Source organism: Leptinotarsa decemlineata, unplaced genomic scaffold, assembly GCF_025532065.1.
Source record: "Leptinotarsa decemlineata unplaced genomic scaffold, Ldec_3_MD MMD2_P_RNA_scaffold_12, whole genome shotgun sequence".
NCBI lineage: Eukaryota > Metazoa > Arthropoda > Insecta > Coleoptera > Chrysomelidae > Leptinotarsa > Leptinotarsa decemlineata.
The window spans coordinates 7,279,830-7,303,857 of record NW_027412526.1 but is presented as its reverse complement, the minus strand read 5'-3'; the positions used below and the strand labels follow the sequence as shown (position 1 = coordinate 7,303,857).

Below are 24,028 nucleotides of genomic sequence, written 5' to 3'. Positions count from 1 at the left end.
GAAACTTTTCTTTTCTTGTTTGAAAAATGTTTTATATAATTTTTGGACGGCCGTTGCTAACTTTCGGTCCCCATGCAATGGCTCCGTACGTTAACATAGATCTTATTATTGCAGTGTAGATTCAGGTGATCACACGTGGTGAAACACCCCATGCGCTTCCCACTGTCCTCCGACATTGCTCATAAGCCACATATGCTCTTTTTGCTCTACTCCGTAGGTAAGAGTTCCTGTCGTGGATAGTACCAAGGTATTTCTCCTCTTCAGAGAAGTGTAGTTTACTTCTGAAGATTTCGGGAGGTTTTGAGCGCGATAAACTTCTTTTTCTGTTGAAAAGGACCATCTCAGTCTTCTTGGGATTGATCGACAGTGAGTGTTCCTTACACCATATTTCTATTAATTTGAGCCCAACTTGCGCTCAATCGCACAGTGTGTTCACAAATTTGCCTGTCTGCAAGATAACTATGTCATCTGCATGTGCAATTGTGTAGAATCCATTATTGTTGAGGTGATTTATTGATCAGGGTATCCAGAACTATGTTCCAGAGAAGGGGTGATAAGACTCCTCCCTGTGGACATCCCCTCATGACCAGTCCTCTCGCTGTTATGTCTTCTACATTGATACTTATTGCTCCACTAGAGAGCATCTTGAGTATCCATTCTCCTACTACCAGGGGTACATTCCTGGAGTGTAGTTGCTGGGTGAATGTTGGAAAGGTTGTTTTATCAAACGCTCCCTCGATATCTATGAAAATACACATGGTGGATTCTTTGTTGTCCAATGATCTCTCGATTCTGCCAATCACATGGTGAAGGGCCGAGTAGACATTCCCGGAGTATATGCATGCTGATTTGGATGAAGTGGGTTGTGAACTAGTATTTCATCTCTTATGTACCGCTCACATAGCCTCTCCATAGTTTTTAAGAAGAACGATGTGAGACTAATTGGTCGGAATGCTTTTGGTAAGGTGTAGTCCATCCTACCTGGTTTGGGTGTAAATAATACTCGTACTTCACTCTACTTACTGGGAATATACCTCAGATGTAGAGAGGCTCTGAATATTCCAACCAGGTGCGGCATAAGAATATCCAGTCCCCATTGAAGTAGGGCTGGTCTTATACCGTCAGGTCCTGGTGACTTGAAGGGGAAAAACCCGATATGGCACATCTTATCTTGTCCTCGTCAATTACTGCACTAGCAGATTGCCAGTCGTATTGTGAGGGTGTTGTGGGTACTTCCGTCCAGTTCGTCTTTCCAGGAAAGACAGAATATTTTTCCTCGTCAGGATGTCGATACTATTATGGTGGTCATTTGAGAGTGCCTTCTGTAGCCTAGAAGCTAGTGGGAAGTCTTCGACTGCCTCACAGTAGGCTCTCCAGGCTTCTCTTTGTTTCTGTCTGCAGCCTTTTTTGAATTCTCTGAGGTTGGCTTGATATATACCCCAGTTCTCTTCGAGTCTTGCCTTGTTAAAAGTCGTTCTCGCTGTCTTCCCGAGGTGTTCCAGTTCAGGGCACCACCATGTATTGGTTGAACCATCTTCATCGGACAGGATTCCTTGTAGGCAATGTCTATTTTGTTTTTGGATAGATACCGTGTCCCTTTCCAGTTCTTCATTATTGCCAGGAGTCAGGACCTCTGTTTCCCGCAGAGCTCCTTTTAAGAGTCGATTGTAGAGAGCTATATCCGTTCTCTTCGGGTCACTGAGATCCTGGCTTACCGTATAGGTCAACCAGTGGTGGTCTGACATAGAAACATGGTCCAAGACTTGCCAGACCTGGATTTTGTTTGATATTGGGCTGATATTTGATATTGGGCTGTGTAATTTCTGCCTATGATCCACAAGCTTGAATTTTTTTTTCAATAATAACAATGTCGACATCTACTCGTACACTCTTTCGAAAGTCTACAGTATCAAATTGAATTATCAATTATGCTCATTGTGAAACACCAAAAGTAGTACTTTAACATGTTAGGAATCATACGTGAAAAAGTAAGACCTCGTCAGTCATTAGCTTGCACAAGTTTTGACTTCTGAGGGTTGTCGTTCGTAGGGGTGCGACAGCTGATTAACGGAAGAAACATATTTTCTTCAACTTAAATGTGTTCCTTTGTTGATGTTCAATTATGTATCAATCTATTTATGAATATACCTTATATTTGTTCATATATTCAATTAAATGAATTTATTGGAGTTCGAAACTGACTTTAAGATTTGGTTTTTATTTTTTCTGTAATATACCTATGGGTGGACATTCATTCGAACTGAAACTAGCATTATCAGTGTTTCCACAGTTTAAACCAGAAAATCATCTAATATTGAACATAATATTCACCTTCATTGATACAGATTTCGGCCATGTAGCATCGCCTTTTGACTGCTCTCAAGTAATCAGAGGAATAAAAACTTTACCATATCGGATGAGGCGGCATCAGAAAAGTTCCTTGGAAATCGCCAAATATTTGATGGGCCACCCCAAAATAGAATCAGTCATACACCCAGGTACGTGTTTGAAATCTTCAATTAAAATATTTTCGTAGAGTCAGCATGCCTCGAAATATTTCGCGAAAACTCAAATCGATTCATTTCGGTCATTGTCTAATGACCATCGGGTCATGGAATGGAAGTTCGCCCGAAGGGAATACATCGCAAGAATGCATGTCCTATGTTGTATATCGACCGACACCCGAACGTCGACAGATCGCAAGATCTGTCAAAAACATCTCCGCTGTCTGTGAGAGTGTGCAGGAGAATCCGAGGCAGTAGACTTGGTGCCGCTCCGAAAAAATTGGCCTTTCGCAGAACACAATTTATCGAGTTCTGCGTCGTGACTGGTACAAAATTCAACTGACTAAGGAACTAAAGGTAAACGATCACACAGCGAGCACACCGACGTGGGCTCTGGAGCAGTTGGCAACTGCCCCTAATTTTCATCGAACAAACATAATTATCGAATTTGGGACGATACCAATACACATGAAATCAAAGAGTGTCCAATGCATCCCGAAAACACACCGTTTGGTGTGGATTTTGGGCTGGCGGCGTCATCGGTCCATATTTCTTTGAGAACGACGTTGGCCAGGCCTTCACTGTCAACGGTGAGCACTGTAGTCGATGTAGCAACATGCCACATTGGATATTCTGCACGAGCGACTTGAGGGCATGGTCATCTCACGTGGAGGAACTGGCCACCGAGATCATGCGATTTGACACCGTCAGACTTTCTGTTGTGGGGTTTCCTAAGGTCTTAGTTGTATGCGAATAAGCCCCAAACCACAGTGGTTTTCAAAGCCAACATAACCCATAGTAGATGAACAATGTATGTTCTGGCCCAAAATCACATGTATTTTCTTTTGGAGCTAAACTTTTTGCAATTTTCGTGACAAACGAGAGTGGGGGTAAGAAACGTGTGACGTAATCAGTGGGACCCCTTTGCCGCTCGGCCCTTTTAGTACTGTCTCACCTCTCGGGCACCCTTGAGACTCCGCCCCACCCCTCGGGCCCCCTTGTCACGTACCAGTCACGTGGTCCTGATTGAAAAAAGTTTATCGGTATGAAAATCGAACCCAAGACGTCGGAATTGTAGGCTTTGTCCTCAGCCTCGGCACCAAGGTGGAATATTGAAAGTAATTGCGAATTGTTGATATTTATAACGGTTGTTTTTCGGGAACGAAATTGAATCATACATTATACTTGACCGCATTTTTTGATATCCGTAGAATGTTAGGGAAATTGTAACGTCATTATCATGTTGAAGATAGGAAAATATCCTTAGATTTGGGGAATAATTGATGTTTCATAAGAGGTGTGTGTGTGTGTGTAAGATTGAGAGAGACACGTGTGACGTAATCGACACAAAGAGAGATGGAGATGGTATCGAAGTTATACGTTGCTAGAGCAAGCAGGTGTGGCCGGCTATAAAATAATCGTTGTTCATGGGGAGATGTAGCGTTGCCGGTTTCAAAATCCGGCGTGAACGGTTAGGACTCGATAAAAATTGTATGGAAATAAGATGAATAAGAGGCTCTTACGTTTTAAGTGCGTTCCAATATGTCAAAGAACACTAAGTCGTATCTTTGTTAACCAAGTTAGCATCATCAAGAGAAAGAGGTGATGACACCCAAAAGTGTCGAGGGGTTAACGTGGGGGCATTCGACAATGAAATTTCAAAATTAGTTGTTTTGCGTGCGTTTATTCGTAATAGTTTCGTCGTAATTATCGTTTTTGTTAAGGGTGTATTATTGGTGAGGTTAGGTGAAAAATAGAAATAATTTTGAATATAAATTTATTATACATTTTTATTTTGGTAACATATCACAAAGCCATTTGTATAAAATATCTACGTTTCGGAGACTGCAATTGTAATTGGTTCGGTTGCGAATGTGATGCATACAGGATGTGACACCTTCGTTGTTGTCAAATGTGGAAACCATCCATGTCGTATTGTCATAGCCCTCCAAATTCATAACGCATGTAGGTATATCCAACTCGTGAAATTTCGCAGTTAGATAGTCATGTTTTTTATGTGTTTTTGGGGTATGTGAACAGCCCTTAGTAATCGCCGGGAGCCAAATCTGGCGAATACGGTGGATTTGGGAGCAGTTCGAAGTTCGATTCATGTAGTTTTGCCATTGTTTTGATGGACTTGTTACACGCTACGTTGTCTTTGCTATATGCGGTCGTTTCTTTGCAACTTCAGCTTTCAAATACTCCAATAACGCTATATAATATTCACTGTTGATGGTATTTCCCTTCTCAAGATGATCGATGGATATTACACCACGCACATCCCAAAATACCGAAGCCATAACCTTTCCAGCCGATTCTGGCACTTTGGACGAGGTTCACCAGTTGCTCTCCACTCAGATGACGATCGTTTTGATTTCGGGGTGAAGTGATGGATCCATGTTTCATCCATTGTTACATATCGACGCCAAAATTCCACATAAACTGCGTTTATGTGAAGCCATTTGTTATAGAAATTTGTTGTTCATTAAATGTATGCACTATGTTTGACGTATTTTATACATGTAGGGTGTCTCTGAAAATAAAGGAATTATTATTATAATCAGGGTACATCTTGATCAACTCAGTCCAAGATGTGGAGCTTTACTTAAAGGGTTCAATCCCAACACTTTTAGGGCAGGTGAATCGAAATAGTAGAGACATGAACTATTAATTTTGATTATTTCAGGAATGCCTTGTCATCCTCAGCACGAATTGTTCAAGAGTCAGTGCAGTGGGCATAGTGGCATGATAGCTTTTTATTTGAAAGGGGGCCTTGCTGAATCCCAAAAATTCCTAGCAAGTATTAAGACACTCACACACGCCGTAAGTTTAGGTGGCTATGAGAGTTTGGTTCAATTACCGTAAGTATTATTTTAAAAAATTAAAATGTACAATTTTTGTATTTTTAAACGGTTTTATTTAGCTTGCCCTGTTCGTTTGTTTATTTATTTGGGTCAAATTCAGTACTTGAAGTTTGAACCCCTTCCTGTTACAGATTAGTCTGAAATTTGGTACACACATTTAGTATTGATGACACTACAATTCAATAAATTCTATATCATTGTAAATTCAAGATGGCCGCAGCTACAAAATGGCGGATTACATATTTTTCCACAACAGGCTCGATGTGGGTATCAAATGACAGAGCTTAACTAGTAAAAGTAGTACACTTTGAAAAAGATTTCCGGAAAAATTGCATGACATGTGTCGGTTGTTGATGTGCCGAGATGTTCAAGGTGACCGTCGTCTCAGTACACCACGACATTCGTACCTTCAAAAACTGTTCTCGACTCATTATGTTTGTTTTTTCAGGTGCCATTCCAGTCACAAGACTGTGCCTGATGATATGAAAAAAAAATTGGGATATACAGATACCTTAGTAAGATTATCTGTCGGTTTGGAAGATGTACAGGACATAATAGCGGATTTTGAACAAGCTTTAGGAAAAATTTGATAGCGACACATATTTTATTCATGAATGGAATTTTCAGAAAAATAAATGAATGGGAAAAATTTTCTTGACGAGTTTTTTTTAATTACCTTGGATAGAGAATCACGCATAGAGAGAAACTGCTCTAGTTGAGGTGTGTACATTTAGTTGAGGTGTATACATTTATGAGTGACAAGAAACCGATATTACAGATCAAATTGAGAAAGTAGTATTTTTTTAAGGGATTAGGTTTTGGCAAGAATTGTAATTGTCTCAACAAGTCCGGAAAAGATAGCTTGATATATTCTCCAAAGCACGATGGGCGTTGTTCACAGTTTGTACCTGAGGGAGCAGATGTCTGTCAAACCCAGCAAAACTGTGATAATCTCCTTCATCAGGAGGAGAAAATTGGACGATCTAACGCCACTTTCCCTCAATGGTGAGGTCATTCCATTTGGAACGGAGGTGAAATATCTTGGCACTGTCCTTGATAAAAACCGTTCACTTGGGAAAAAGGTTTTACACAAAGCCAGACTGTCCCTATGGACTTGTCGAAGGATTTGTGATAAAACTTGGGGTTTAGGTCCAAAACAAATCCATTGGATTGTTGGATGTGATGATTGTCAGATCAATGATCACTTATGGTGCAATTGCCTGGTGGCCGAAGGCTCTATCGAAAACTGGCCAGGCGAAGCTCTATGGCTTACAGAGACAGGCTTGTCTGGCCATCAGTGGTGCCATACCGTCAGCGGCCATAGAGATCCTTTTAGATCTACCCCCTCTCCACATTTTTCTGGAGAGACTCTCCTTGATAGAAATACTTAACAAATTGTTTCTGTTCTGGATTCCTGACCATCTGGCCTGGAAGGCAATGAGGCTGCAGAGGAGGGTGCAAAGGAGAGTGCTGCAAACAGCTTCATCGGACAAGAGCATGTCATTAGCATCGCTTCAGGCTTTGCCTAACAAAGATCGACCACCTGGATGGCAAGAAGATTTATGGACTTCTGGCAGAATCATCCAGAATTGGCTCACTCCAAGGCGTTTATTCACCCTTCGAAGCAGTTGTTAACTACAGTAGGAATGAACTATGATGTCTAACAGGCCTTCTTACAGGTCACTGTCATTTGAATCATCATATGCAGAGACTCTGACTGCCGGAAGACAGTGTGTGTCGCCTCTGTTTAGAAAATGACCAAGTTAGAGTTCAACAGAGCCGTACTTTTACCATCTGACTCGAAAGACCACTCACCATACAAACTAATCGGCTTCGTTGAGAAGCTGGGTTTATTTGGTCGAGTGTGAATAGGTGTGAGCCACAATTAACCCTTGCGAGTTGGACCTAACCTAACCTAACCTAACAAATTCGGAAAATACTGTTTTTTTGCAATCTGGAAGAAAGAGTGCATCCAAAAAAACTATATACTTCTGAAAATACCCAACATTAAATTACATGGAAATTCTGTGAATGATATCTGATTCAAAGCCCAGAAACTAATAATACGGGTTATCTATAATATATGGGCTATCTTCATGCAGATCAAAATCCTTTCATCACCTTCTATTTTTATTTTCGAATGCATAATGATTGCCAGACAATAGTGAATAGAAAACGTATCTGAGCATAACTGTAAAACACGCAATGGTGACCTTGTGTGAATTCCTCAACGTACAGCTACCGGTGGGAGAAATAGTATCTGCCTAAAGTTTGGGTCGGTATATTAGAAAGAAAATATTAGGACAAAAGGAATAGAAACGTTTGATTGCAATCTTACGTAGTACGGCTCGAATAATCAAACAGACTGATTTCTACACATCTACTGCACATCTTAATATTTTACCTTCATATTTTAACAAATTTGTACTTTTTAATAATAAAATCGATCAGTATAATACTAGAATAAGAAATAATTTATATATAAATAATATATATAAAACACTAATACGTCGTTAGAATCAATCATCCAGGCGTCAAGGAGAAGAGGGATCGACAAGACAAGCTGTAGATGGATAGACTGCATGCTTAGGGGAAGATATGCAACCATTATGGGGGAAACAGTCGTGGCATGGGTAGCAAGGGGCTATTCTCAGAGGGGTTCTATCCCCTCTGTTATGGAACCTTGTAATGGACGAGCTATTATGTCTCTTGGACCACAATGGGTATAAAGCACTGGGATATGCAGACGATTTAGTCATCTTAGTCCAGGGTAAATACAATAATGTCGTGAAGGGATGCATGTAGCAGACCCTGAATATTATAACAAGATGGACCGAAGAAGAAAGGCTTAACATAAGCCCATCCAAATCGACCATAGTAGCATTCATCAAGAGGACTAAAACGGAGGGTCTCGGACCTCTAAAACTTCGAGGTGAAGAAATACAAGTGTCGGGGGAGATTAAATATCTGGGAGTAATTCTAGATTCCAAACTGGGTCGGAGTATGACAAAGAAAGTATTAGGAAAAAAGGAATACAATACAAACTTTTGTTTGCAATTTCACGTTTACGGCTCGAGTAATCTAACATACGACTGATAACAGATTTCAACACATCTACTGCACATCTTGATGGAGGGGCTTCTCACCGGCCATGACTCAGTCCGGCAGCTGTAGAATGACACTCTTTCAGGAATCTTTACAGCAGCCGCGATACCCTGTAGGGGTTTCACACGAAATTAGAAACAAATCCAAACCAATGTCACTATTTTTCGGGTTTCCAAATTTAAAAAATCCATGGCCTTCAAACCCGAAAAATAGTAACATTGAAAACTTTGGCCGTGAAAGCCTTAACCATTTTATCAAATTTAAAACACCTCTCTCTGGTCGGTTGTTTTAAAGCGTCGTCGAACTTGGTCGTCACTCACCACAGTATAAGCCGACACAAACGGGGCGCCGCTCGAGACAAAGCTACCGCTGCCTTGCCGATAGCGGCGTTTGGCTACTCCACGACTTTCGGTTCTAACTTCAAAACAAAGTCGAGATTGTTTACACCGCATTTTTTTGTATTTCTATTTTTATTTTGGATTTTTAATTATCAAAGGCGCCGACTCGAGTATTTTTGAGAATGTTCGAGATCAAGGACTTATAAAAGCGACACTCAGTCTGGCGGCTCCGGTAAGCATAAAAACATAAACAGATTACTAACACATACTTTCATACATATGCAAACAAAGGATCGCGACAAATCATTGTGCATTGCGGAGGAAGTAAAGGATGGGATCTGAATTCTTTGAAATTATGTGGAAAAAATTGAGGACTGCAATGTTAACTATCATAAGAACATGGAAGCTAATATTTTCGAGGAATGGTTTGAAAACACATTGATCCCAAAGCACAAGCAGGTGATGTGCACACTATCACCGAGAGTTATCTTGAGTTTTGAAAAATTGTTTTTTATGTTTTCGGAGAGCTTTCTCGAATAGCTTGTGCGAGCATTTTTTAAAGAAAATCAATAAAAAATGTCGAAATGGATTTCAATCACTCTGTAAAATTTCAACTATCAATAACACGTCGTCATGTGTCACGTCGTGACAGAAAGTTTCGATAAGTAAAAAACTTTTTTTTTGCAAAAATAAGATATATTTTGTTACATTATGGGGGAAAAAGAAGGTTACTTACCATTCACCGAAGGATTCCAAACGATATGTTCTCATTTTGCACAAGGGGCATCCAACTGGAAATCGAAATCGGTCATTTCACAAATAGTGCCATCAACAATCTTCGAATTGGAGGATCCAACGAAACCGTGGGTATGAAATATTACAATTTTCGTTAGGTTTATCTTTTCTATGAGTAGGCACACATAACACATGGGCTGAAAACTCCCGGGCCTAAGAAAGAAAACGCGTTTTTTTTAATTCAAAATTGGCTTAATTCATCAAAGTAATCTCCATCAAGATCCACACAATCATTCCAGTGATTGGAATGGCCTCAGTTTCAGCAATAACCTCTTCATTCTAGCGAAATTTCTTACCGGTGTGCGAACAGCCAGTAGTCGCTGGGAGACAATTCTGGCAAATACGGTGGATGTGGGAGGAATTTGAGTTCAATTCATGTAATTTTGCCATTGTTTTGATTGCCTTTTGACACGATGCGTTGTCTTGAAGAAACAAAATTTGTTTCCTTGCCATATGCGGCCGTTTCTTTGCAATTTCGGCCTTGAAACGATCCAATAACGCCACATAATATAACACCACGCACATCTCAAAATACCGAGACCATATCCTTTCCAGCCGATTGTTTTGCTTTCGGGCGCTTTGGACGAGGTTCACCAGTTCTCTACTCAGTTGACGATCGTATTGATTCCGGAGTGAAGTGATGGATCCATGTTTCATCCATTGTCACATATCGACGCCAAATTTCAACAGGTTTTTTTGAAGGTTAGTACCAACTGAAGAAGTGGTGAATGCAATAAGACTAGCGCCATCTTTGTGTTAGACCCGAGACTTTTCAGCCCATGTAGTATTCAGGGTGGGGTACCCTATACAACTCGGTCCCTGTTAACCAAACCGTAAATTTTTTAGAGAACTTTAAATTATTATATGCGAGCGATTTCAATAGCAGGCTGTGCTCTCCTTCGTCAAAGCTCTGCTCAAACTGAACGTTTTATCTTCTTGTTTGTTCAGGTATTTGTCCTCTCCTATCATCCGGATGTCTCTTTGAATTTGCCTGTATTTGGGTTACATCAGGTAATATCCTTTATGTTGGAGTTTCTCTAGTTTCATTGTTTTTAGGAATGTGTATTGTATTGTGTAGTATATTGAATGTTAGGGCTTGTTGTGTTTTGATTTGTATTTGTTCCTCGATAAGTGAATTATTACTTTTGAATTTATGGATGTTTAAGTTTTCCTACATGTCCATACCTTTCCCTTATTGACTTGTTTTATGAGTTTAAGATTTTCTGATGGGGGAAAGTTATATTTGTTTTCTTTGGCGTGGGTTACGAGGTTTGATTTATTTGTTATTGGATTTATGTATGTTTTTTTGTGCTCGTCGTACCTTCAGATCAGTTTTTTCTTGATTTAGCCGATATAGAATTTGTTGCAGTCCGAGCACTGAATGCTGTACACTCCGTTCGAAGCTTCTTTTTGTAAACAATATATATATATATATATATATATATATATATATATATATATATATATATATATATATATATATATATATATATATATATATATATATATACATATATATATATATATGTGTGTGTGTTCAGAAGTTGTTAATTGGACATAGCACTCAAAATAGTGGCAAACCATAGACACGTGTTTCGGGCTTTTGGCCCATCATTAACAACTAACTTCTGAATCTATATCAAGACATATATGTATATATATATATATATATATATATGTATTCGTATAATTTCCTGGACCCAGATGTCACGCAGGTAGCTATATATAAAGGAGATGTCTCCCAATGACCTGTCCACCTTCCTGGAAAGGACAGAACGAACGATGATCTAGGAGGACAACTGCTCAGGAGGATGTACGTCAGAATGTGGTTAAATCACAAAAAACGAAGAAAGAAATTAATTTCAAAATAAACGCCATACAAAGAAGTAACTTCCAGACACAAACTGGAAGAAAAAGCCCTTTCGAAACAATTACTTTCATATCATTGCCAATGTCGAATCAGGTATCCACACTTTACCCAGCGACATTGCTGGGTAAAGTGTATCTCCAACAGTACCTGTTGGAGATACAACAGTACCTGTTGGAGATACAGCTTAGGTTAAATTAGGAAAAAGTTGTGTTCTTTAAAGCTTATTTACATGCCGTTTAGAAACTTGAAGAATTTTCATGGCCTGCTGAAATGTCTTCACATGTGACCCATTGTACATCCTCCTGAGCAGTTGTCCTCCTAGATCATCGTTCGTTCTGTCCTTTCCAGGAAGGTGGACAGGTCATTAGGAGACATCTCCTTTATATTGGCGGGTGTAGGTCAAGACTCGCCGGGCACACACTGTCTTTGGCAACCTTGAGGTGTCTCATGATGGCCTCCGCGAAGGTGCAGCGACATTACTGTCATTGCGCGGCTTCTTCAACCTTCTTGGGGTTCCCTCCGTGGAGGTGCACAAGTGAGGGATCTTTCCTGTAGGGGCAGCCGGTTTCTTGCCTTTATTCGAGATGGTGCCTGCCGCAGGAAGTGCCCTTGCTGTTGGAGGTGGAGTGGAGGAGGAGGAGGAGGGTGCACTTATAGTTGCTGCCACTCCTACCTCCTTCGTTCTCTTTCTCCTTTTGGCATCGGCGTCGCAAATGCGCTTACGCCTTGGCCTTTGTATTACATCACGAGGTGATCTGCTACGTCCAGTCCCATTCCAAGCGGTAGATTGGGGTGGACATTTCTGTTCATCCCCAGCCACCGCAATAAATTGAGGTGAGCACTTCTGTCCAGCCTCGTTTAGTTTTTGTTGTTTCTGTTTTTGTGTTTGTTCATGTGTGTTCCCACGAGTAGCAAGGGAAGAGCTGTTCGCCTCTGGCAGAGCCACGAATTACCAGAGGTAGGCTGATTACAATGAGATTTCGCCCAGTTCCCCAAGGGGATCGTTCGTAACCGCATATCACTCTGCGGTCATTCAGCTGTCGGCACGATTCTTCACACCTTAGCTTGGGTAAGCTGGTCCACGGGGGTATGTTTTCCAAAGGCCTTTGGGGAGTTCCCCTCACCCTACTTATTTCTGCCACAAACCAGACGGCTACCCCGTCCGTAAGGCCACATTGGCTTCCCGGATAGGGCCTCCAGTCCCCTGGCCCTTTCCCTATCCGCCACCTGGAGACGCGCCCGATAGGTAGCCCAACCCACGGGGAGATAACCACATTTATTTTGTATGAAGATGGACAGGTAGGAAGCCAAAAACTTTCTTTTCCAAAATGTAATCTCCCCTAAACAAATACACTGCCTTGAAGTACATCTGAGTCATTAAAAAATCCGTTTAAAATCTGTATTTCAGTTAATCAGCTGTCGCCCTCATACGAACGACAACTCTCAGAAGTTGAGAAACTTGTGCGAGCTAAGGACTAACGAGTTCTCACCTTTTAACGTGTGATTCCTAACACGGTTGCAGAATCATCCCAGCTTCAACCAGATAAATCATCTCGAGAAAAATATCTGGTCGAGGCGGGAATCGAACCCACGGCCTTCCGATCGTGAGTCGGGCGCACTACCACCGCGGCCAATTCCTGATAGATTAGATAGATTACATTGTTCAGATCTATTGTGATGCTCCGTGGTTGTTAGAGCTCATTGTCTAGCTTGATCTCTTTGATAAGACCCCATTGCCTTGACACTGACCCCTTCATATAGTTGGCAGCCTCTGGTTTTTCTTCCCCGCATCTTGCGTGTCTCAGCCTTGCATCTAGTCATAATAAGCCACTAATTCTAGTGATATGTCGTATGTTGCTTGGAGGAAACCTTTATTTCAGGGATTGTCTGAGTAGTTTGATCTTTCAGTACTAAGCAATTAAAAGTCATAAAACCAACTAGAACTTTTAGTTTTAGTGAGAAAATTTCAAATTTGTATTTTTTTTCAGAAATACGCTTACAGTAGAGTTCAAAATCCTAATCGTTTTATGCTAGAGCGTGTGATTTCAAAGCTACATAAAGGAAAATATGGATTATGCTTCTCATCTGGTATCAGCGCACTATTAGGAGTAATAGGTAAGAACTTTATTCCTATAGATTAAAGTATCAAATCAATATCTTTATTTAGAATCCATACTAGGTGCCCCAAAAGTATGGAAACAGCGAAATCACTTTTAAGGATGCATTTTAGAAAAAAACGTTCTAGGCAAAATTTTGAGGATTTTCCTTGATCGTTACCTGGATGGCCGAATCAAGATCAAAGTCATCTCTCTCAAGAGAAATCCAGATTTTCCATCACGGATTTGAAAGGATTACGTCACAAGTTTCTCTCTTCCACTCACTAAAGTCTCTCTCTGAAACACTTACCAACAACGCACGACCTTGAAGTGGGCCAGAATCGGCGTTGTTCATCTACTGAACATTTTAGGTCTGGGTATGGCCTTCACCAATTTCATGATTGTTACCTTGACTCTGAAAGTCATTACAGAGTAACTTCTCGAATAATTTTATTCTGTGAAGTGAAATATTTGATGAGAATTGGCCATGGACATGACCTTGGGGGTTATATCTCTAGGTCAAGGTAATTTCCTTGAATATGAACCCCTATTTTTCAGGAAGATTTCTGTTTTGATGGTGCGTGTGAGGTTTAATTGAACAGTGTTCAGTTTGTTTCAAAAGCGAGCGCGTTTATGTGTTGTTCACTTTTCATTCCCATTATGACGCGTGAACAAAACTGTTGACGCTTTTTTGTTTTTTATTTGTTTGTAAAATTAGGACAGATAAAGTGAGAGAAGCTGAATCGTTCATCCCGTTCGAGAAGTAAAACTGAAATATTGAAGTGTCGGTTTGTGTGCATTTCAGTTTACAGTTTTAACGAACAGTTGTAGGTGTTCAATTATAACTGTGAGTTGAAACTGTACGTGTGTGGCCGGCCTTATTTTTTTCCAGTTCAGCTGACCAATCGAGGATGAGTAGAGCACACACAAACACAGTTTTATTGGAGAGTTATAGGTGTTTAATTATAACTGTGAGTTAAAACTGTACGTGTGTGGTCGGTCTTATTTTTCCCAGTTCAGTTGAATATAACTGAAGTACTCACACACACATTTTTATCGGGACAGTTATAACTATAAGTTAATACTGTACGTGTGTGGCCGGCTTTATTTTTTTCAGTTGAGCTGTCCAGTTGAGTATAACTGAAGCACACACATGCACGATTTTATTGGACAGTTATATATAGTTATAACTGTGAGTTGATACTGTACGTGTGTGGCCGGACTTATTTTTTCCAGTTTGACTGACCAGTTGAGTATAACTCAAGCACACACGTGCACAGTTTCATCGGATAGTTATAGGTGTTTAGTAATAACTGTGAGTTACAACTGTAAGTGTGTGGCCGGCTTAATAGGACGATGTCAAAAAGTAATTGGATTGTACAGAGGAGAGTTAATTTATATCGTTCGATGATAACATGGTTGGATTGGACATTCTACATATGTTTCTTTCAGGTATTTGGAATAAAAATGACCACATAGTGTGTAGTAAAGATATATCCGGGGAGAAGTACGAAGTGTTCAATAAGATTGCAACAGATTTTTGTGTTCGTACAACTTTTGCCGACTTCTCGAAAGTAGAAAATATTTGTGAAGCACTGCAGGACAAAACGAAGGTAATAAAACTTATTTTTTAAATATTGATTGCTGCGATAGTAATTTCACTTTTCTGTTAGCGTTCTTATTGTAGAATGCCTTACTTCTGAAGGAATACTCTGCTGATTTCGAAGCTCTACTATAATACATTATTGAATAACATACAATTGGTACTATTCGAACCTGTGGCTACATAAGATTTGAATATGTTCATTGTACTGTAGCTTTCTGACAAAATATTCTCGCTAAATATTTGTCAGGTATTTCATGGGGTCAACCTATATTTTTGATTAGCCGGGTTTAACGCAACTGAAATTTTCATATATCGGGGAATTTTTCGAAAACTATAGGGTCTTCCAAAGGACTTCCAAACTTTGACAAATGATAACGGGCATCTTGTTGTTTTCCCAAATCATAAATAAAAAATTTTGAGGATATCTCAGACACTTTGTTTCATTTAAATTCAAGGATAGGAGCGCTTGAATTACTCTATATATTCTTGATGTACCTCATTCAAGTTTACTTTGTTTTTTATTCGCACCAACAACTACAACTGGTAAATACGAATAGAGAAAACCTTTCGTTTGAAGATATTCGAGTGCGGATCTAGGTTAATTTTGTTGACTGGTGTCAATAATCTATTTTTGTCAGTTTCAGTCCAGTTTTACCTTTTTGTTTGTTCTGATCATACGTACGTTTCACCTACTTCTGCGGTAGACACCATCAGTGGCATATACGTTGACGGATGAAGGTTATGTCTCAAAGTCTTAGTACTAACCGGTGAGCTACATGTTCACTCGTATTTATAAATTCAGATAGTGATGGTGGGGATGATGGCGGAGCTGATGGTGAGGACGATGGTCCGCACTTTTGCTGGGTCGTTCTGATTCGTCCGCAGTGTTACTAGGTTGTTCTGATTCGTCCACGTTGTTGTTGTTGACTAGTGTTTTGATGCTACGTTGTTATATTATAGTTTTGAATTATTACCAGCGACGTACAACCTTGAAGTGGGCCAGAATCGGTGTTATTCATCTACTGATGTTTTCAATTATTTGCCAAAATTTTTGAGGATTTGTTCATTGTATAGTAAAAAACATGTTGTGGTTTTGCGAACCATTTAGTGAACATCTCACAAAAAATTGATTCTTCCGAACGTTATCATAGATTTTCATCAAGTATCAGCCAATTTCAAGTTTTTTTAGTTGATCTGGATGGAGACTCCTAGCGACCCGACGCTGAACATTTATGATATACGACTAGCTGCGCAAATAGCAAAGGAGAGTAAAATTCTGTTGGGAGTGGATAACACGTATGCCACTCCCTTCATGCAGAGGCCACTTGAACTTGGCGCCGACATGGTTTTGGATTCAGGAACAAGATACATCAACGGTCATTCAGACTCACTTCTGGGATGCTTGACTGTGAACAATGAAACGTTGATGAAAAAAATGTTCACAGTGCTTACTGGTAAGGTGTGATATAGTATGGTCAAATTATCATTTTCCAATACTAAGAATAATTTTAAAATGGTTTCGGTGAAAGTTTGATTCCTACAGTGAGATATACTTCAGACACATTAAAAATTAACCAGTAAGTCCACTCCCACTACTTTCATTCATAACGTTACGTTTTCCCCCGTGGGTTGACCAATAATTGACGACGCTGAATGATCCTACATAACTTTATTTCACTTTGAATACAACAAACACTACAACTATTATATTATTTGAACGTCTATCGTCTTACTAGATCACTTCGCGTACCGCACTGTAACGTCCACTTGACTGTCTCGATATCCTCGTGGCTAGCCTTTAAATATCGTAATCGAATGCCGTAGAAATTTTGCCGAAGTTCCGTCGAAGTCGATAGCATTATTCTCGCTGCTTCTAGAGTGGTGCTGCTTCATCGTACATTCGCGCGCTCTTAGCTATGTCACGTTTGGTTTATGGTTACCAGTGGCGGCCGGCGTTATTTTCTTTCGGTCATGATTTACAATAATGAATTCACAAGTTTCTCGATGGCCTCGATACGAAGTGCGGAGCCAATTTCGTTCGTTTATCATAGGCGTGCGCTCATATAAAAACGAAATTTAAGGATATTATAGAAAACTCTGTGGTGTAAATTTTTAAGGCTGTCGAAACGGTGGCACTGACTAAGGGGGTTGCAAATTTAACTTTAATTTTCTCGAAGTAAGTGGGGAAGACATGAGAATCTGTTAGTTTTGGAGCCCCACGAATTGTATACTTTTTTCTTCAGTATAAAATTCAATTATGTAATCCCATGTAATAGTTTTATCTCATAATATAAAATTATATTTCATAAGCATATTTCTCAAAGCTTTAATAAGATGAGGTATATCAAACATAAAAAAAATTGTTAGTCATTTACATAAAAAACTGGATTATCGGGAGAAATATTTAAGATATTTTTCAAATGGATGTTATTAGATCCCATATCTGAGATAAGAACAGTAACATTAAGACCAATCTCTTTTAATTTTGTAATTGCCACAAACATTACTTCCGTTAAATTTTTACCAGGACAGGTAGTATTATAAAAACAGTAAGCTAATGGTTGCTTCCAATTTGAAAATATACCTCTTCCCATTAAAGTGGTTGATACTTTTGCCGGCTTCTTTTTTTTTGTTACAAGTATCTTCGAAACCAATGATATAATGATTGTAATGATGACTGTAAAATAAATTGGGATCTTTCGGGAATCTATAAAATTTCTCACTAAAATTGTAGGCCTTGTTTTTGCAATCACTGAAGCAGCAAACATTTCCTGACTTCTTTAATAAATAATTTTTTACATCTCCCATTTTCTAATCACTTAATAATAAAACAAACAAGAATAACCAACTACAAAAACTGAAAACAATAATAACAACAACGAATAAACTAAACACAATATCAATTTCCGACCGTTTATTATAACTAACCCGATGCCCGTGGACCGTCGAATCCTTCGATACTACAGCACTGAATGCGTTGGATGAGAATCTCATCCTAAGAGCGGTTGAAGGTCCCCGGCAACTCGGGCGGATCACGTGGTAAGAGAGCCTACTGGTTGTATTATTCTACTGTGCTTCAGATGAATACACTCCTGTATTTAGTCATTTTTGAAAGCAGATATTTAATTTTTGGTTCAGGCATAGATCCTCATGGGCCGCACTTTTCGCAATACTTAGCCCGAGTGACAGCCTCACTCGTGAACCCAGCCTACTGTGTTCCTATGAAAAGGGAAGATTATCGATATTTTGCTTCTCGTTGATGATGACCCTACATACCGTATTTCAACGCAAAATTCGAATAAGAATTAAAAACCTAATATTCATTAAAAATGTGGAGTTCTTTCATTAGACCTGAAGAAAGCATTTAATACTGTGGACCATAAAATTCTTCTGAAAATAATGCATAATATAGGTATCAGAGGTTCAGTTTATATTTGGTTTCAAAATTCTGTAATGAATAGAAATATGTCTGTATTGGCGACATAATTAGTTAAAAATAATAATATGTGGGGTACCGCAAGGATCAATACTTGGACCTTTTTTATCTACTATATAAAAATGGATGTTTGTTGGTTGGTTGGTAAGTGATAAACTTCTACATCGCTCAACCGATCGTGATGAAACTTAACATGTATAAGTAAGTTTTCATAGAAAAGGTTTTTAGGCTATCAATTTTTCTGTTACTCGCCACTAGATGGCGTTGTAGAACAATTTTTTTGAAAGCACTGTTCTATAACGCTGCGCATGCCTAAGTTCGTTGATTCTGATTCTGTCATAACATTGGAACAGCAGCGATACAGCAACATAGTACCTCCATTCATTTGGCCAAATATAAACTCAAACATTCAAATTTGACTTTCAAAATAAATGGTGACCAACACAACCATTTGACAAGATATTCAGGCAATCTGAAATTAATGAAAATGAAAACAAATATTGGGCAAAATTCGATTTATTATAAAGGTATAAAATTTACAATGCTACCGAATGCTTTAAAAAAATGTAATTAACAAAATTCCCGGATCAATTTGAAAAAATATTAATTGTTTGTATAGATATATTATCTGATGATCGCATTTATGTTCATGTTGATAATCATATTCAAGCATATATGTATGTAGGTATATATGTGCATATGTGTGTATATTGATATTTTTTTCAAGTTTCAGTTCTGATTCATCTTTTTTTTTTGTGTGCTCTGTTCGTACCTAGTTACGTTATAGTCAGTTTTTTGAATTATTTGTTTTTTTCCCTGCTATAAACATTGTATGTTTCTTGGGAAAATAAATTATTATTATTATAAAAAAATTCAACTTTCCCTAACAGTTATATCTCTTTTCCTTGAATATTTTAAAGTTCTAATCCCTATATAATGGCCCTATTAGTGCATTTTACTATGGTTGGTTTGGATTGTCTTCCTTCTCGGTACATCTTGCTATGATGATTAAGTAATTTGTGTAATGTTCGTGTAGATAAACAAAATCTAATAACATTATAGACAGCCCTACAAGAAAACCGCTTTGAGTGGCTATCCAGAGGGATGTTTTTCCGTGTAATAATAGAACGGTGCTAACATTATATCATAATGTAACGAATCTGAAGCCGACCCTGACCGATATGTCGGTTAGCGAACAAATACATGACATCACCGCAAAAGAAATGCAGTCGGCAACCGTCGATTAAAATCCAGTTGTATACCGAAACAACTATAAATTCTAAAACGATACCGATATACAGGGTGTCCCTGGACTTCCTCTTTTCCTCTCGGGAATGTATAGATGGAGTCAAAATATCACCAGTACTTCATATAACTTTTTTTCCTAAAATCCTTCGTTACCAAGTAACGGGCCCTCGAAGTTACAAAATGAAAAAAGTTTTTCTTTGATAACTTTTCAAGTGAATATTCAAAATCATCCAAATTTTGGTAATTGACTAAACAAATGAATTCCTTCGATGAGCTTTCATGCAGGAGTCAGTTGTTTTGCTACAAAGTCAGGAACGGACTACCCCCGATGGTCCACACCCCAAAACTTTGAAATGACAGATATTTTTCAATATTTTTCAACAAATTAAGGTTACTTGGACAATTTTGTGAATAAAAGTACTCGTGTGGAAAGTCGATCGGAGCAACGAGTCTTGATAAAAATGTAGTTTCACTCGACGACATCAAACCCGCTCGTCCACCATTATTTGAAATGAATAATTATCAAAGCAGAAATAATAATGATAACGTTAATTCAACAACATTTATCCTGAGATGTCTACCATTATTCGAAAATATTAGTTTTTAAGGAAAATGGAAATGATAGGTAAAATGTTCATAACGAATTTTTATAATGCAAACACGTTTAACTAACGAAACTCAAGAGCCTCAAGAGCAAACAGAAATGAAAAATCCGCTACAGAAACTGCTCGATATGACCACCTTCTCTCTCTATAAATTTTCTGCGAAGACACCCTCTCTGTACTTGAAATAGCATTCCAGGGTTGTTTCGTATGGTTTCACAATGTAATGTTATTCTATTCAACAATGCATCTCCTGTGTGAATAGGTGTAGCGTAAACAAGGCTTTTTAGATGCCCCCACAGAAAGAAATCCAATGGATTTAAATCCGGAGACCGCGATGGCCATGAATATGGCCCACCTCTACCAATCCATCTATTGTGGAAAATATGGTTCAGATGGTCACGCACAATCAAACTAAAATGAGGAGGAGCGCCATCATGCATAAACCACATATCTCTTCGGGTTTGCAATGGAACATGTTCCAAAAGTCCATTCAAATCGTTCTGAATGAACTCCAAATAACGTTCTCCATTCAATCGGTCCTGTAGAACGAATGGTCCTATAAGATGGTTTCCTATGATACCAGCCCAAACATTCACGTTGAATTTCCGTTGGTGTTTGGTTTGCAATATCCCATGGGGATTTTCTTCGGTCCATATATGGAGATTATGAGAGTTGATAACTCCATCTCTACTGAAACCTGCTTCATCAGTGAATAAAACTCGATTAATAAAAGTCATATCCTCTCTTTGCCTATCCATGAACCAATTGGCATATTCCAGTCGTGCTGGAAAATCTTGAGGTGTCATGGCATGTACCTTCTGGATGTGAAATGGGTGGAGCAGTTGTTCCCTAATTATTCAATGAATAGTGGACTTGGATGTATGGAACTGTTCTGATAGATTTCTGATGCTCATTGAAGGATCATCAGCGACGGCTTCCAAAATATTTTCCTCCAATACAACGGTACGTACAGTCCTAGGAGCGCCCTCCCCACCTCGTTTTGGCAAAACTGTACCTACAATAATATCGAAATAAAACAACGTGCTCAAATTAATTATCAATTATTACATACCTGTCTCCCTCAAGCTGCGATCGACACGCTCGAATGTTTCTCTTGACGACGAGCTTCTGCAGCATTACAAAATGCTCGTCCATAAAATACATGCATATCTGCATATTCATTGAATGTAAACTGTTCGGCCATATCAAAAAAATTCAAAATATCCTATAGAATATTGACAATACAATGATAGTCATATGACAACGCACCACTCAACAAAACAAAATCGCATTCCAGTTTCTCATTTTTTATCAAAACTTTCTAAAAGGTTTTTTTGTCAACATCTGTGAAAGAAATGAAACATAATTATTCCCTGGATATTTTTCACCTGATCATGTGCAGCCGTTTTTGTAGTTCATTCGTTTGCTTTTTATTAGTATAGTAAATATTTTTTCCGATGTGCGTTTTTTCAGCTAAATTTAGATTCGTGTTGAAGAATTTCTCCCATAAAATTATAATTATCAGTGAAACTCCTCAACAGTTCAGCTGTGAAGAAGAATTTGAAACATTCGAATGTTGAGTTTCATGAGATTCAGATAACTGATCAACACGAAACGTGATTATTCCACACGTATTATGTACATACAAAATATGGAATGAATTCGATATTTCATAGTAGAGTAGCTTGTTAGTTTAAAAACACCACGAATCTACAGAACTTGATATTTCTTTTGAAAAAATATCTGCTATCACAATTGTGACTTAAACTTTCATATAGGTACTGTACTTTTTGTTTACGACTTCATTTTAGCATACTTTGTATTATTCCTGTTATATATGTTGTTGAATTAACGTTATCATTATTATTTCTGCTTTGATAATTATTCATTTCAAATAATGGTGGACGAGCGGGTTTGATGTCGTCGAGTAGAACTACATTTTTATCAAGACTCGTTGCTCCGATCGACTTTCCACACGATTCATAAAATTGTCCAAGTAACCTTATTTTGTTGAAAAATATTGAAAAATATCTGTCATTTCAAAGTTTTGGGGTGTGGACCATCGGGGGTAGTCCGTTCCTGACTTTGTAGCAAAACAACCGACTCCTGCATGAAAGCTCATCGACGGAATTCATTTGTTTAGTCAATTACCAAAATTTGGATGATTTTGAATATTCACTTGAAAAGTTATCAAAGAAAAACATTTTTCATTTTGTAACTTCGAGGGCCCGTAACTTGGTTACGAAGACTTTTAGGAAAAAAAGTTATATGAAGTACTGGTGATATTTTGACCCCATCTATACATTCCCGAGAGGAAAAGAGGAAGTCCAGGGACACCCTGTATAAAGCCAGCTTCGCGTCCCAAGAGGGCAGTTTAGTTCAGTAAGTGAATTGAGCGGTTAAACAAGGAATTCAAATAGTGGAAATAAATTAACCGTTAGTTGCTAAGTGTTTTAAATAAATTAGTTTGGTGATAGTGAAATATTGTCGGAAATAAATTTGTTTAAGACATTAAATTCGTTAAATTGTTACAATATTATTATTGTTGCATTCTGTTTTTAGTCTTAGGACCTGTACCGTCACCATTCGATTGTTATCAAGTTCTGAGAGGAATGAAAACGTTGGGTTTACGTATGATGGCCCATCATGAACATTCTTTAACTATAGCAAATTATTTGGAAAAACACCCAGCCGTCGAAAAAGTGATACATCCAGGTAAGAATTGGACACTGTAAAAAATAATTTGAAGCATCATAAGTAAGCAGTAATCAGATTTTTGATTTGATAGTTTCATTTCAAATGTCTGTCTAAAATGATGCTTAAATATTTGATTTGGTTTATTTTTTTGTTACTTTGATAGGCTAAGATTATGTAGATGATTTTCATAAGAAGTAAAAGGAAAATGGTATGATTTCTCAAAATTGAGGGTCAACAAATTATTATTAAAATAATTTCTTACATTTTCAGAATGAACCAATTTTTTCCAATTTAAACAATAACAACTTCTGACTCACTGAATCAAAAGCTTTAGCTAAGTCTTAAAAAACAAATAATTGGGAACTTTTCTTCTAAGTACATAAATTCTACTTGTGAGGTGACATAATTAATCCGTGCTCAGTAGATATATTATTGCGGAACCCAAATTGCATTTCAGAAATAATTTTTTTTCAAGATATTCATGAATTCTCATTTTCAATATTTTTTCAAATACTTTCGATGATTTTGTAATTTATTATTATCTCCTGCTTTATACAGTATGTAAAAGCCAAATGGAATAAATTCATTATTTCGGTTAGTGTGCATATTTAAAAAAATCCTGAAACACGTCCAATGTAAATTATAATTTGACATTCTTCAACGTATAATGCCACCCCTACCTTCAACCCCCTTCGAATGACAGGTACAACCCCCAATTTTTAAATGGGAAGTATAGGTTTGTAATATATATTTGGAAAGGTCTCTTCATTCTCTATTCAAAAATGTTATCATCGCTTTCAAGTTTATTGCAACAATTGAAATAAAATAAATAAAAATCATGTGGCTTTTACACATAAATACAAA

The 24,028-nt window shown here is 38.2% G+C and overlaps 1 protein-coding gene across 1 annotated transcript in view; it reads left to right on the top strand.

The window, feature by feature from the left end:
• The window catches only part of LOC111513250 (uncharacterized), a 36,153-nt gene that overhangs the window by 9,498 nt on the left and 2,627 nt on the right, over window positions 1-24,028 (top strand). Inside the window, exons 4-11 of the mRNA XM_074174908.1 lie at window positions 2,346-2,498; window positions 5,191-5,365; window positions 5,817-5,955; window positions 9,505-9,678; window positions 13,465-13,591; window positions 15,025-15,185; window positions 16,368-16,632; window positions 23,030-23,182. Of these exons, the coding sequence (XP_074031009.1) occupies window positions 2,346-2,498; window positions 5,191-5,365; window positions 5,817-5,955; window positions 9,505-9,678; window positions 13,465-13,591; window positions 15,025-15,185; window positions 16,368-16,632; window positions 23,030-23,182 (1,347 nt within the window). The remainder of the gene's footprint in view (window positions 1-2,345; window positions 2,499-5,190; window positions 5,366-5,816; window positions 5,956-9,504; window positions 9,679-13,464; window positions 13,592-15,024; window positions 15,186-16,367; window positions 16,633-23,029; window positions 23,183-24,028) is intronic.